General features: G+C 32.4%; 1 protein-coding gene across 1 annotated transcript; it reads left to right on the top strand.

Annotated features, from left to right (window-relative positions):
- The first annotated feature begins 1,456 nt into the window (after nt 1-1,456).
- LOC133185148 (uncharacterized) lies at nt 1,457-15,161 on the top strand. Its single transcript, XM_061320206.1, has 5 exons — nt 1,457-1,518; nt 6,043-6,265; nt 12,442-12,527; nt 13,488-13,576; nt 14,681-15,161. The coding sequence occupies exons 1-4, from the start codon at nt 1,457-1,459 to the stop codon at nt 13,561-13,563; spliced, it is 447 nt and encodes a 148-aa protein (XP_061176190.1). The 3' UTR covers nt 13,564-13,576; nt 14,681-15,161.
- The last annotated feature ends 1,223 nt before the right edge of the window (nt 15,162-16,384 follow it).

Here is a 16,384-nt window from a genome sequence, read left to right as displayed (position 1 = left end):
TCAGTTCTTCCTGTGACCACTTCTTGATTACCCTGATTTTTGTCTCCGTGTCGCGGAATTTAGCGATTACTGGTCTAGGGCCCTCCCGAACTCCACTTGGAACTCTATGTACCGCCAAAATATCAGTTGGTGCCAACTCAATATTTACAGTGTCTTTGAGTATTTTGCATAAATCATCTCGAAGATTTTCGTTCTGCTTCTCTTCCCATTTAATAAATTTTATGTTGTTTTTCTGAGAGTATTGTTGATTCTGATTCGCTAGAGTTAAAGCACTCTCTGCCATAAATTGACTTCGTTTTAAACTTTCTCTCATGTCCCTTAACTCCCGTGCTTGGTCACTAATTTTTTCCCGTAAAGTCTCAAAGTCAAGGTTGAAGCCGCCTGAAATTTCTTTGACGTTGGTTTTGTATTCCATTGTTTTTTCTTCAATCTTATGTTCGAATTCTTCTTTAACTGCATTTTTAATTTCTTTAGTAATGTTTTCTCTAAACTCTATTAAAATTGTGGATTTTACGTCTGCCAAAATTTCTTGTTTAATTTCCTTCTTCAGATCTTCCAGTATTGAAGATATCATTTCTTTCATTTCTGTTTTTTTTTTACCCATGTCCTCATGAATTTGAGTCAAGCTTTCCTGAATTATCTTTAGATCACTTGAAATTCCTGGCACACCTGTGGGGGTACCCAAGGGGGAATCCATGTCTGAACTGTTTGTTCGCTTCTGTTTTTTAGTGGACGCCTTATCGGACATTACTGACTGTCTTACTGATTCTGGAAAATTGTGTAAGTTAAGCTGAACAAGTTTCCTTTCTGGTGTTTTTTTTTCCGGTATTTCCGATTATTTGCCATATATACTACTGGAAAGTTAGTTAATGCATGTTCTTTTGGTTTTTACGAAAGTGTACCAAAAGCCTCTAAAACAATGTGTGACTCTTTATTCTCCATTTTAAAGATACATTTGCTATATGTCAGAAAGTTACATGTACATGTACGAGGATTGTTCGGAAAGTTCGCGGACTTCTGTTATACCTTTTTTACCTAACGTCTTATTATATACAAATTTGGTAGAAATGTTTTAACAAATTAAATTCGAATGATGTGTATTAAAAATTCTAAAAATATCATGATATATTTTTAAATTTATTAAAAATTTAAAACTGAGAAAATGGGATAGCAGAGCAAGTAAGTATTTAGTAATATATGAATAATACACTGAAAATGTCGGTAGTCATATCTCTTTAAAAGGGCACAAAAAACGACAAAAATCCTAAACATTCAAATTTGGAATTGTTACATTTCATTTAATATTCCAAAAAAAATGACAATATTTTGTTTCGTTGAAAAGAAATTAATTTCAGAATTAAGTAAGTCCCCATTGAAAAAGAAAAAAAAAACAGTCGCTGAGCAGCAACCAACGATACAATTTTGTGTTGCAGAACTAAAAAGATAAACTCATAAAATGCTGGAGAAAGCAGGAAACATGTCAAAACTGATTCATGCATTTGTGTGTAATGGACATAGGTAGTATTGATATTGATGTGATAGAGAACAGGCCCGTAGCAACGGTTTCAAATGTTGGAGGGGGGAAGTAACTGGAATTTGCAAGTGCTCGACCTTACAGCTACAAAAGGTTTGGGGAGGGACAACCAGCTTCTACTTAAAGGAAAATTTAAAAAGGTGGGGGGATCTGATCAAAAACTTTTCAAAGTTAGTATCGTCATTCACGTAAAGTGTTAAGCATTTCACAATTGCTGATCTTGGGAAAACACAGTAACTTGGTGAAAAAAAAAATGACAAACGAAATTATTCTACTGGAACAGTGCTATGCTTTTGACTTTACTCTGTTGTTACAGGTGCTCCTTGGTTACGAAACATGTTGATTTTAAAGTTAAGGTCATACGCAATGTGCATGTACATGTTCTTTACAATTTATCTTTCCCATATATAATTTTCCAAGATATTCTTAATTTAAAGTTATAGTACAATCAGATGTTCTGAAAAATCGGCGTAAAGTACATGTACCAGGATTTTTGAACAGATATCAAATGATGTAAATCCTTCGATTTTTAAAGAAAAATTAACCAAAATATAGTTTTAGCTGATATTTCCTCAAAGTTTGATACAGAGGAGGTGTATAGCATAACCAATACATATTTTTAGCTTGTTTCCTCAAAATGTGTTTCAAAGGTTGCGTATAGTGTTATTAGGCACAATAAATTGAACAAAATTCCTTCAGTTCTTGGAAATGTTAAATTATATAAGAAAGAAGGGGAAAAAAGGTTAAAAGTACGTTGCGTATGCCCTTAGGTATAATATTTCCTATTATATCACATGGAATGAAATTTCACACATCAACAAAATAAATATTTTTTACACATGATAATGATATAATTTTTAATTTTTTGAAAATAGTACATGTATAACAAAGAATTACATGGTCCGCGAACTTTTCAAACAGCCTTCGTAAGTACACTGTTAAAATCATTGATTAAAAAAAATTTTTAAATACAAGTTAAGAACGGAGGACATTGTGAAGAATTCTCTCTCTCTCTCTGGAATTTATAAAAGAGAAATCTTTTTTTAAAACAATGATACACTTGTCAGATTTCCACATAATTCAGATTGAAGTCGATTGATAAATTAATTCATCATAAAAGACATTTCATTCAAAAGATTTAATGAGATATCTTATCATTACTGTATCCTCAGTTTTCCTCAGGTGAGCATTTTGGCCCATGGGCCCATTGATTTTTTAACCAGAAAGAAAAATACATCTGTAATAAAATCTACAAGGGGAAATTATTCTATGGGGGTCAATTTTCTTCAAGTAGGGCATGGAGAATTTAAAGCTAATGCCACTTTTTCTACAGGCAAAAGGGTCATTTTTCCACCTACGATCGTTATTCTAGGGAGATATTATTCGTCTTTACACCCATCATACTACTTTTTTGTTATTTGCTATTATGTATATTGTCATCATTTTTTTTATTTGCTATTATGCATAGAATCGACATTTTAGAAATTAAACCTCATAACATCAATATCTGTATTTCTCATATTGCAAATGTCCTGGAAAATTTATTTCAAAGTTCCAGTAAATAGTTCTACTATTATTTTCTATGCATATATATTTGTTGTCATGAAGATGTATTGGCTGTTTTCCATTGCTAACAAATTCATCCAGGTTTGCTATGTTGTATGCAAGTTACATGCATTTAAAAAGAAAACATTGATGTATCATGCATTCACCACAATGAAAAACAATCTCTCAGCTCTATTTAAAAGAGAAAATCATCATTATAACTATCTGTTCAATTCAATGATTTTTCGGTAACAGATTCTTGTCAAATAAAATCAGTTTATAAAATTGTCTGTTTATTTTTATTTGCTTTCAGACATGGGTAGGGTCACTAGTGTCTTTGTTGTGGTATATTTTCTTGTGAATGTTTCATTTTTGGGTGTTTGAATGATGGATAAAAAAAATAAGATCAGCATCTTACCCTATGAGCAAGAAACATAAAGTTGAATAATACCCCGAGGACATTGCTTGAACATCCGGTTCCGGTGATCTTGTATTATTCCTGTTCTTCGTCAGGAATCTGGTGAAATTCCTCTCATTTCACACTGCATGAAAAGTTGCGTTTAATATAATTTAATAAATTTGTTTACTTAATTAAATTTCTTGTTTTGAATTTAATTTATGTATAACGTTACATTATATATAAAATATATTGTGATATAATTTACTACATTTTTCAAATAAGTATAATCAGATTTAATGCAAAAAACATCGAGAATAATATAGTTTAATAGAAGAAATTATACGTTTCGTTTAAGAAAATCGACATGTAAAAGTAAATCCGCTTATACTTTAAGTTTAAGTATGTTTTTGGTATTTTATAGATGTGATAAATAATGTGTCAATATTTTTTTTTATTTTATACAGAATAAATATTGTTTACATATTTATTATCGCAAAAAGACAAAAACATTTACATTAAAGCATCCTATATATATCGCTTTTGTTTGGCTTTTTATTAACTCTGAAATAATTTAATATTGACAATGTATATTATTAGTACGGTAGTACTAGATCTAGATTTGTCGAAAAAAAAAAAGTATTATGAAACTGGATCAAATTGTTCTGTTTACTTTGATGCTGTTTATTCTAAAACCTACTCGATCCCGTTTGGTAGCCAAAATTGTCCAGTTTCAAAGGATCATCTCTCTCTCTCTCTCTCTCTCTTTCTCTCTCAGCCTTTACTTAACGCATTGCATAAAATATTAATTCAATCAGATCTTTGAACGTACAAAAATTAATTTGAGAATGACGCAAGACTTATTAATTATTCAAGTATTCTGGCGATAGACCACTGTCATCAAAAATATTGGTAGAACATACTTTAAAAACAGGTGCCCCACCCTGAAATTTTAACAATTTTATTATGAACCAAATGAATAAAGATATTTGAATTTTTTTATATAACGTTTGATTCAGAAGAATATCATGAGAGAGAGAGAGAGAGAGAGAGAGAGAGAGAGATTTAATTCGAAAGAGATTTTACTTTATACTGAGATCGCTGCTGTATTTGCAAATATCGAATTTTGTAAAAATTGGACTGTGCTACACTCTTGATAATCATAGATTGTTATTTACTATTGTATTTATCTATAAATGCTCATATATTTAAAATTCTTAAAGACGACTTAAATCTAATTTACTTTACATATCTAATTAAATATTAGGAAAAAAATCATCAATATGTCATGATCATTTACACCTCAGGCTCATTTTTTTTTTATATATATAATAGAGTTATCTGCCCTTCCAAAAAATTTAAATCAAAATCTTTTTTTTTTTTAATTTTCTTTCCTTTTAAAGTTTGAGAAATAATTATAAAAAAAATCAAATAGGCCTAGGGTGAGTTAACCATGCATCGGACACATACCTTGCTTCGGACAACTTTAAGCAGTAAACTTTCATTGAACCTTAGTCTCCCCGTGTTTTTACTTGTTTCTGTCTTAAAGGTGAAAAATTAAACTTTTTAATGATGCCGATTTTTATTTCCATGTTGTGATAAAAATACCACAAGAATGGCCTTGAAATTACGTCATATTTTGCATCATCAAAGGGGAGTAACCAGAATTTTACGATTTTGCAATTTTTAGAGTTGTCGTTCTTTTAAATAGACTTCAACGGAACGGGTCGGACCTCGGTAAAATTTGTCAATGATTGATAATTTTACAGAAATTTTTCAAAAAATTTACCTCAGTGTTTGTATAATATTTTTTAGAGTTGTTTTTAACTAGTATGTTTATTTCACCGTACATCGGACACAAATTAACCATGCATCGGACACTTTCCGATGCATGGGTGATCACTTCCATTTTCATGTAAAACCCAAATGACAGCTGTTTTTTACGGAAATAGAAAACAGAAACTCTAAATTTTCAGTGAAAATACAAATTATCGATATATGACGACTAGAAGTGGTCTCAATTCATTTCTTTAAACTAGATGATAATAACCCACGAGACAAAGGCGCGAGTTGCCATATTACTAGCATTGTAAAGCCTGTCTAAGGCGATGTGATGCAACTAAAATCTCTTCACATTTGTGAATCGAAATAGTCATTTAAATTTAATTAAAAGGTTAATTTTTAAGTAAAAGATAAAAATGTTTCGATTTCACTAATTTTAAAGCACCGAGATCAAAGTATAATATTTTTCTGGTTTAAATATCGTGTGTCCGATGCATGGTGCACATTGTCCGATCCATGGTGAATTCTGGCTTATTTCGAAAAAATCGGTTTTTAATGATATTTTCTTAGTAAATAGGACACGATTGTGTCAAAAATTTATATTTTAACCACATACTACATGTTAAGTTCCATTTTGATAATATTCGGTCGGTAGCGATATCGCTAGAACTTGCTGAAGTGCGAGGGTGTCCGATGCATGGTGAATTCACCCTATCTAATATAAAATGATTTTTCCCTCTACGCGCACGCTATACATAATTATAAATTAGCCAATCAAAATCAGGCAGCAGCATCGCGAATATTCCGAGCCCGCCAAACAGCACCAAACATGTCGGACAGGCCAAGTATCGGAAATTAGTGAGGAGGATGGATCCTTATCATGCTCATGGAATAGTTTCGATTCACCAGAACCATCGGATTCATACATCGATGAAATTATTGGGGAAAATGCAAGACATTTGAGAAAGGGAAGAAAAGGGCACCTCAACATGCTCAAGGTCAAGCAGGTAAACATACTGTTTAAGAAAAAAAAGATGGCGAAAAAGGCATTATTTACATGTACATCAACACTAGCTGCAAAATCTAGCTCGCTGGTCTGAAACAATTGGGATGGACGACCAGTCTCCGGTCTGTCAATATATATTTTTTCGGAGAGCTACAGTTCTGCAGCTAGGCCTACATCAACAGTAAAAAACGTGCAACATGACCATGATGACCTTCAATATCTATAGATGACTCGTATATGTATGAACGTCACACTATGTTATATCCAACGTAGCATATTGGGGCAATTTGAGACAAAAAATAAAATATTTTTAGCCGTATAACTATTCAATATGGTATGTCATAATAATCCTTTGGCTAAAACCTTCATAAAAATGACTGACACTAGATGAAATCCCGCGCAAGCGCGGGGAATTGAATTTATACCACTACCGACAGAAAATATATTGTAGTTCTCTACTGACAGCCTACAGGCTTATAGCAAGAACAAATACTTTGTTCAAATCCCGCAGGAAGTAGATTTACCTATCCACCCCAACCCCCATTTGTTGTGTTTGTTTTGTTTTATTATTTTTTTTTTTAACTTGAAAAATAGCAATTTCATTAATTGACGTTTATTGTGAAACCTGTTATACTATGTTATGGATATTGTACTTCAGATGCTCTTATTTCATTTCCGTCAAGGATAAAAGCGACGAATATGCACATTTTACTAATAAATTGATGGGGGGGGGGGTAAAAATTCACAGGTACTTGGGTCTTGGTTTATAAATATGTTTGTACCTTATTGATATGTAAAAATGTATTTTACTTTATTACCTATCAATAATAGGTACATACATATTTATAAACCAAGACCCAAGTACCTGTGTAAAAATCAGCTTTTAACGCCCTATGAATAGGCTGAGTATTTGATACAAAAGAGTAAGCTGCAATAATGTAGCTCTCTCCGATTTTTTTTTTTTTTTTTTTTTTTTTTTTTTTTTTTGATCTGATATTTTCTGGCCTCTCTCTCTCTCTGCTCCCCCCTTTCAAAAAAGGAGAGGGCTACATTATTGCAGCTATAAAAGATTGTATTCAGAAATTAACTGTGCATTGATTAAAGCGGAAAATATTACATCTTTAATTGTATTTGAACAATACCTTTTTCATTAATTAATCATGGCCGTAGGAACCGGGGGGCACGTGGGGGGGGGGGGCAATAATTTTTCCGATATATAAATTACTATTGCTTCCTACTGGCCTGAATTTTCTCTTTTCATGTAAGCAAGTTTATTACGAAGAACAAATTGTACTTCGGGTTCGTTGCCACGATGCTCTCAGTAAGGAATATATACAAATTTTACCGATAGATTTATTAGGAAAACCTACTACATACATGTATATGTAATAGTCTTTCGACATATAATCATATTCACAACTTATAGTGTTATCAGTGATTTACCATTATTTCAATTATGACCATTTACACAAAAGCTTTTTTTATGGTCATGTAGCTATAAGCGCCTCGTTTTTTTCTTAACATTGGGCTCGATGCTATATGATGTTCTAGAAGCTTCCGTCAATATAAAGATTGGTGAATGACGAAAATATTTTGCACATTTCCCTTTTTAATCGGTTATCACAACTTATTTCTTTTATATAATTTAAATCGAGTTTTGATTGAATAATTCAGTGATGACGTTTTCTGTAATAAATAAACGATTGCTTGTTGTCAGTTTCATTAAAAATTGCCAGTAACTTAGATCCGCCAACCGGAAACGCCACCTTACTCACGTTTTAGCTATTTCATGGCTGTTTATAGAAAATGAAAGTAGACTTTTAATATAATGTACGATACTTACTATGCGAGTGAAATCTAAATATAGTTTACGGACATCAGCTTGTAGCTAGTGTATTGTTAGAGGAGTAAGTAAGAACTCTGGTGCACCCGTTTCGGAGTTTATTTGCAAAATTTATTAATTTATAAGTATAGATGTAAAAATGAGCATAATATGTCCGACGGTGAAACCGTTAGGGCGAGCGCAGTTCATTTTCTAAAACTCAACACATCTCAAATGTCGTTTTACATTGCTTATTACACTTTTATTGCGCGTTTACAGAGTATCGTACATAATTTTTTTTGTAAACCGTTATTGACGTACATATTCTCTAACGTTGCAGACTCCCAATGCATTGGGATCGAAATTCCTAACTTCTCGGATATTTCCGACAAAATTGGAAATGCCCGAGTCGTTGAAGTGACAAAAATATGACGTCACATACAAAGTCGTGTTTACCAGGGATGCAAGCGATAGTTTTGTGGGTAATTACGGCACATGGAAATTGAATTAATTCGTTATTTATTAATTTTATCAAGTAAGTTGTTGCTATGCTATTGCCACCATGTTTCTATGCACCGCAAAGGATTATTGGGAATATGGAATATTTTCACATGGGATGATAAATATTTCTTTGAACAATGTGCAGATTTCAACCCGAATTTCCTCCGTTCGTACACGTTGTCTATGGAGCTCGCTACGTGAGCGGCGTTTCGCGCCGCCTCGCTGCGCTCGCTATTAACACACATGTCGGAGGAATAGCGCATGGAATAGTGCATAAACACTCACTGATAAAGGAAAAAGTATTCGCTGATTTCACATAAAATATGATAGATACAATAGATCAAGTGTAATTGTTATTTAATATTTTTTTATCGCATTCTTGAACTTGACTGTACTAATTTCTCGGCATTTGATTTTTTGCAGTTTTTCTGCATGTAGAAAATGACATCACAATCGCATTTGTTTACTAACAGCTCACAGTTTCCCGAAAGTGAAGGAGTAAGGGGGTTTTATAGAGATACACAAATGTACTGTATTACTCAAATAGAATTAATGTGCAAAAGTTTTATTTCATTATTTCTATAGCTGAAATTAAAAGAATGCTAGAATTCATTACCAAACAAAACATTTTCTATAGGCCGAATAATTATACCCCGGCTAGGTCCCTTCAGAATGAGAGAGCAGTATAATACCGTTTTTGTCTGTCTGTCTGTGCATGCATGTTTTTGTCCATAACGAATTTCCGTCACAGTTCTCAGCAACTGCTAATTGCAGATGCTTGAAATTCTAATTCCTATATACAGCAAAACTGAAATTTAACAAACATAGATACAGATAGCGAACTTTTATTCATGTCCAGCAAAGTCCTTATATAAACCTATAGAAAATCGCTGTATGTAACGAATATGGCTATATATAACAAATTTATGGCTATAACGAAGTAATTTTAAGATATTTTAATGCATTTTTATGACGTCGGGCTCTTGGAGCTCGAACGTCATCTAGCAAGCGCCCAGTTGAAATCACGGCCGGATATGTACGCGACCGAATGTGTCTGTCGATGCATCCGCAATAGAAAATAGCAATAGGTATAAACCAATTTCTTTGAAAATGCTCAAAATGAATAATAGCTTGATAATAAAATTGCATCAATTATATCTGCAATTAATTCTATTGCAAAACAACAATATTATATTTTATTCCACACAAGAAAAACGTGATGGTTGTTGCGGATGAATTTCTATAGAAAGGGTGCGCTGAATGACATGAATAACATTTCGGAACGATAACCGTAAAACAACACAACAGGAGGTAAAATAATCACAAAATTACATAAACACGAATACTTCAAGACTAAAAAGATTGAATTTCTAAATCTTAGCTTTACTTATACAATCTTCTAACCAACTCTATCCTAAAAACCGATGATATTGACCAGTATTGCTGTATTTCTCCATTTCCTCCATTTCCCAGTATACCGTATACCACGCCCGATCGTAACTCGATCGTAATTTTAACAGACTAGAGGCTTGGTTGTAGTTTAGATGCAATCACTTATACAATGCTTTGACATTGGCAATTAGAAAAAAATATTATATAAATTCACGAAATCCTTCATAGTTCTTCAACTGACTGAAAAGAATTTAGCATGAACATGTTCGACGGTGTCTGGTCAATTCGAACCCTGCTCCATTCAGACCATGACATAAAGCCCCAGACTGTAATTGTGATATTTTGTTTAAACTATTTTTTTATTATGTCTCCTGAGTCACTCACTTGACTTATTGCTACCTTCAAATTCAAAATGATCTTTTGAAATGGTTTTTCCTTCTTCGACGTCATTGAAGCCTTTCAGGCTTTTGATTTTTCATTTAAGTATAACAAATATTTTTCATTACAAATTTCATTAAATATACGTAAGATTTTAAGATCATGATGAGGAGTTCGATGAAGATGCAGATGACACTACATTAGCATTGTTAACTCAGAAATTTAATGGATCCTTTAATGATATTGTTCATGTTGACAATAAATTTGAGTTGTGGACACCCGAGTCATCAATAAATACTCCATATGTTTGTGAGTCACCATGTGTGTAAATCATATATATTTGCCACAATTAAAAAAAATTGTTCTGGAAATAAAATCTTTATTTCATTGGTTCTATTTTTAATTTGTTACAGATGTATCTGGTAGCATGGATATGATTATGAAGCTAAAGGATGAATATATATGGCAGGTTTCATTATTTTCTGACATTTCAAATGCATTGGTTAGATAATATTTAAATGTTCAAATCTAAATATTATACACTAAATTCTTTAATTGTGCATCTAAGGAAGTGAAAAGGTTGTATTGACAATTTTTGTAACGAGGGTGATATCGATTATATAACATACAATAGTTTGAAGTACTGTTAGCTGACTGTTAGTGTTTTATAACAATTTCGGTATAGGATTTCTTATGAATTCACTATATTAAACATATAATGAATTAAGATTATAGCGAAGATCTTTCTTTGGTCCCTTGAAATTTGCTATGAAGGAGTTTTGCAGAATTGCTGTAATTGCAATACACTAGACAAAATTGCTAACGCACCACCTAAATAAATTAACAATTTTCTTTTCAAAATTTGTTTATGATGTTTTTGATGTATAATTATGTTACTTTAATAAAAAATGAGACATTTAAATGTTTTTGCTGATAAAAACAGCAATGTTTACTGAAGCGTAACCACCTCATTGAAAGAATTAAAATCATATCCATACATTTTGGTGGAATAAATTTCTAATTTTTTTCTTTGTGGTTGTGTTCTTTATGTTTGTACTAATTAAAAAATCAGTTAAAAGTTACACCGTATGCGGCGTTTGACTCTAGAAGAGCCTGCTAAGGCAGCCAGTATGGTATCTGCAGGGTGTTCCTTTGACGAAATTTGTGAAAAATTAAAACACTTCAAAGATTATGCATTTCTCTGGTGAAAAATTGTTGAAAATGAATTAACGATCATAAAAATGTTTACAATAGATATCGACGGCTTTAAGTAAGCACCACACAATAACTTCAAGATTGTTCCACAAAATTGGGGCAACCGGAAGTTTGGTGCATTTGGTAAGAAAACCAAGGCACTGGATGACTACTACGCAATATGTTAGTCAATCAGGGTGTATCATTTGATTTTCAAGTGGGAGACTGCTCCCGTCGCAACGTCACGGACCACCTTCGGTAATCACCAACTTCATATCTTGGCAAAAACTGTGCGAAGTGCACGTCGGGACATTGGTTTTCGAACAAGAAGGTCCATTAAGGGTCTTGACATGACACCAAGACATTTGTCAATTCAACTGTTTTGGAAAAGATGGCATATTTTATATATACTAGTACCAATCAGGAAAATGATCAACTCACAAATAAGAATAATAAGTGGTGCGTTAGCAATTTTGTCTAGTGTATATGTATATATGTTATTCCCATATACATTGTAATAATGTATACTGTATACAAGTATCGTAACTAACTCTGGAATACATTACTGGGATTCATTTTTGTTTAAATGTTATGTCAACTTCTTGTCAAATGATCATGATGATAGCACAGTTATTTTTAACTGACTTGTGTATTCACATCAAAAGGGGGGGGGGGGGGGGGGGGGTTGGTTATATCACTATTGAGCATTCATGATTGGCTCACAGATTTCTTGTTTTGTTAAAGCTACAATTATAATAAAGCAACATGTATTATGATAAAGCTAAATGATGTACTATCATTGTGTCTAGCTTCAAATGATTTCATTTAAAGGCATAATCAGGATGTTTTATTTGTAATTGATATGTTAATCTGTGAATGTATACTTTCAGACTGCTGCGCATGATGGATATCCCCATGACAATTCACAAAAGCTTGAATGGAAACTGAAATCTGATGGTGGAAACCAAACGTTGAAGTAAGAAAAAAATTAATAACATGTACTTTTAAGCTCACAAGAGCTAAAAGCTTATGCGAGTTTTCCTGATCACATTTTGTCGTCTTCCATCTGTCTTTCTATCTAACCATAAAAAAAACTAGTAACATTTTCAAGGGGAGATGATTCAAATTTAATGAAAATGTATTGGCAATTTAAAAGAAAATCTTGAACCATTTATCCAGAAAAATTGAAACTTATGTTGAAGCATCCTCAATTAAAGTAGCTTTTAGTTTGTTCAAATCATCGTACCTTATTGTTTTCCATGATATGTGATTAAATATCTGTACATGTGTGTCAGACATAGTTGAACAGGATATCAGATGACCAAACTCTACTTGGCACCTTAAATATTGTGTATTGATATGAATACATATCATATGAAAATTGTTCTATGACATGCTGATCACCCGAAAGTAGGGTGGGGCTACACTAAATCATATATTCTTGTTCCTTGCAATTGTCAGATCTTAAAAACACTTGATACACCACACAACTTGTGTGGCATTTCAAGTGTTATAAAGATCTAGACATGTGACCCCATGAGGTGCTCCTGACCCCCCCCCCCCCCCCTTTTTTTTTTGTTTTGGTCAAAGTTATGGCCATGGTTGCTCAGGTGAGTGATGTGGCCTTTGGATCCTTTGTTGGTTTGAAGTATTTATTAAATTTTTACTGAAAGACAAGAGAAAATAAACAATCTACCAACAATTAAGCTATGATAGAGGTAGCCATCTAGTGGATAAGAAATGTTGATTTAGAACATGCATATACCATTACTTGGTAATTTATTTTTGGATCACATTCAATTTCAAATGCTGGAATGATTATGTTAAAGGTAAAAGTTTATGGATTATGTAGAATATTTTCTGTGGAATAAAATTTATAGTACTGTTCTTTAAATGGAATTCAGGTAATTTGATATGATGAGATCATGTGTTGCAGACCTTCATCAGATGGAAACAAAGAAATGACTGAACATATATGCCAGTACGTCGTAGGCATCTATCTAGCTTGCTGAGCATTTGTTAGAGGTCAGTATGAAGCATATCTTTAATCTGGAATAAAAAATGTAAAGTTTATGTAATAATATTTAAATGTATGTTAAACATACTTTATTATTATATAGTCTATTTAAAGTCCTTACATAATCTATACAAGCGCAAACAGTTCATAACGCTACATAATCGCCGGATTTGAGGCCTTATTTACCGGAGGGTCAGTGCGCATGCAGCGGCATTGTGACATCACAATCAACACCTCAAACAACATTGTAAACAATGGTTGCAACGGCCGCAGCCAGCTGTGTATCTGAGCAGGAAAAATGTTATACATTAAACCTATCACATGATTATATGGACATATTCCACATAGCGTAACTTGGAAAGGAAAACACGGAAGATACAAATTGTAATCTGAACATTTTTTTTCTATTTTCAATGACGGAAGTTCTTAAATGAAAATGGTGTCGTCATGCAGCCTTCAATATCTTATTTATTCAAATCTGGACTATATAACAAAACAATAATTATGGACTCTTATGGTGTTGAATATACATGTAGTTTTTTAATCACCAGAAAATATCAATATTGACCTCGGCTTTGTCTCGGTCAATATTGATATTTTTCTGGTGAGTGGTGAATAACAAACCACATTCAACACCAAAAGAGTCCATAATTGTATAATATTTAATACATCTGGTGAATGATGGTATCATTTATATAAAAATACTTTAATTTAATCATGTAATTTTTTATTTGATTTGCAAGTCAAAAATTCAAACATTGCTCATGTGATGATAGTGGAAGAAAAGAATTGTTAACTTCTGAAAGAGATCAACAAAGTGCAAAATTCAAAAAGACTTGGACACAGAGCTCAAAATTTTTTATAATTATATTTTTTCATTGTTAATGTCTAGAATTAAATAATGCAAATGTTAATTTGCTCACAGTCAATAAAGGGTATATGTTACTCTAGCTGTGGGTTTACTTTACAACCTTGGATATTTGATATATGTGTGATTGTAATCTCAAGTTTTGAAAAAGAATCTTAATAATCATTTATTAAATAATGTATCTTACTAAAGATTTCAGACATTCTTAACTTTTGCTAATTTTTGCTGCAATGTCATATTTTAGGTGCAATACACATATACTTTCAATCCATACAAGACGAAGAAACGCCGATTGGAAAAGCTGATTCTATTAAAGCAAAGAATGGTGATGTACCAAAGAAAGTGGCGTTCTGATGAATGTTAAAAAGTATTCGAAGAACTAGACACCAAAAGTGTCACTCACAAATCAAAGCTGTCTAAAAGGCAGAGCATCAGAAGAATTAGGATAAATAAGGAATCCAAAAGAGACAAACCTGATGATGTAGCGATTGAACAGAAATGGGCTATTAGAGATCAAATATCTGAGTTGCTACTGTTTTGCATAATTGTGTTGCTTTTTTTACTTAACTTGAATTGACACATTCAAATGTTATATAAGAAAAATATACCTAGTGTTGTATTTTTGACAGTTAAAGTGTTTTCTGATGCTTGATTACAGATTAAAACTCGGTCATATTTTTTATTGTTTGAAGATCGATTCGCTTATTTTGTATAGTACACATGCACATACATTTTTAATCTTGATTTATAAATTACATTTATGTACAGGTTTAACTTAAATAATTAGTGTATGGACAATTATTGTGAAAAGAAGTAGGAGACAATGCAAGGGTAGTCTGAAAGAGCTTTGCTGGCAATAAGTTGCAGATCTTGATACCCAAGTAAGAGAAAGGTGGTGTCTAAGACCGATCCTTTTGCTGTTGCTTGTGGGCGAGTGAGGCTTCTCTGTCAGTGGCTTAGTTTGTCTTAGATGTAAAAAGTAGACTAAACAGACCAGATAAAGAGATTTCTGAGTAAATAGGGTAAATAGTGATTTTAATGTATATTATATTGCAAGAGTAAGAAATTAATTTGTTTCCTTTCATTTGAAGTAAAGAGTTTAAGACCAGAATTTTTTGCATTAAGTTTAAAGAGTAAGGCTAAAAAATTTTGTAACATGTACAAGTACATATGTTTATACAGGCCTTTTTATATGTACGTTTCAGAGCCTATTCTTGAAATTTTACGGCAAAGACTAGAAGATTATTTACTGAAAATATCATGATCAAAATGTCTTACGTTCCAATGTAAAATTGATTTGATGAGGATATGCTATGTTTCAATCCACAAGCGATAAACCTGATGATGTAGCGATTGAACAGAAATGGGCTATTAGAGATAAATTATCAGCTGTTACTTGTTTTGTGTAATTGTGATTCTTTTTCCTTAATTTGAATTCACATAACCATGATATAAAAGAAGTTTTCTTGATGGTGTATTTTTCACAGTCAACATAAAATGTTTACTGTACTCAGTTAATGATTAAAAAGCTGTCGTATTTTTTATTGTTTGCAGATCAACTGGCTTATTGTGTAGCACACATGCCAAACATTCTTAATCTCCGACTTATTTCCATGTTTTTACAAGTTTAACTTGAATAATTAGTGCATGGATATTTATTGTGACAATAATTAGGAGACAATGCAAGGGTAGTCTGAAAGAGTTTTGCTGGCAGTAAGTTGCAGATCTTGATACCCAAGTAAGAGAAAGGTGGCGTCTCTGACCGATCCTTTTGCTGTTGCTTGTGGGCGAGTGAGGCTTCTCTGTCAGAACTAGACTAAGAAGACATTTATGCATAAAATATATTGTAATAAGAAGAAAAGGCAACTTAACTATTAATAAAAATAAAGAGTTAAATAACGTTTATCATGTGTACATGAATATACTAATGCATGACATTATTTGTACA

This window comes from Saccostrea echinata, unplaced genomic scaffold (genome assembly GCF_033153115.1).
Source record: "Saccostrea echinata isolate AGI-Se365-2 ecotype Australia unplaced genomic scaffold, CSIRO_AGI_Sech_v1 ptg000012l, whole genome shotgun sequence".
Taxonomy (NCBI): Eukaryota; Metazoa; Mollusca; class Bivalvia; order Ostreida; family Ostreidae; genus Saccostrea; species Saccostrea echinata.
The sequence above is the reverse complement of the archived record's forward strand: the minus strand, read 5'-3'. Positions and strand labels throughout refer to the sequence as shown.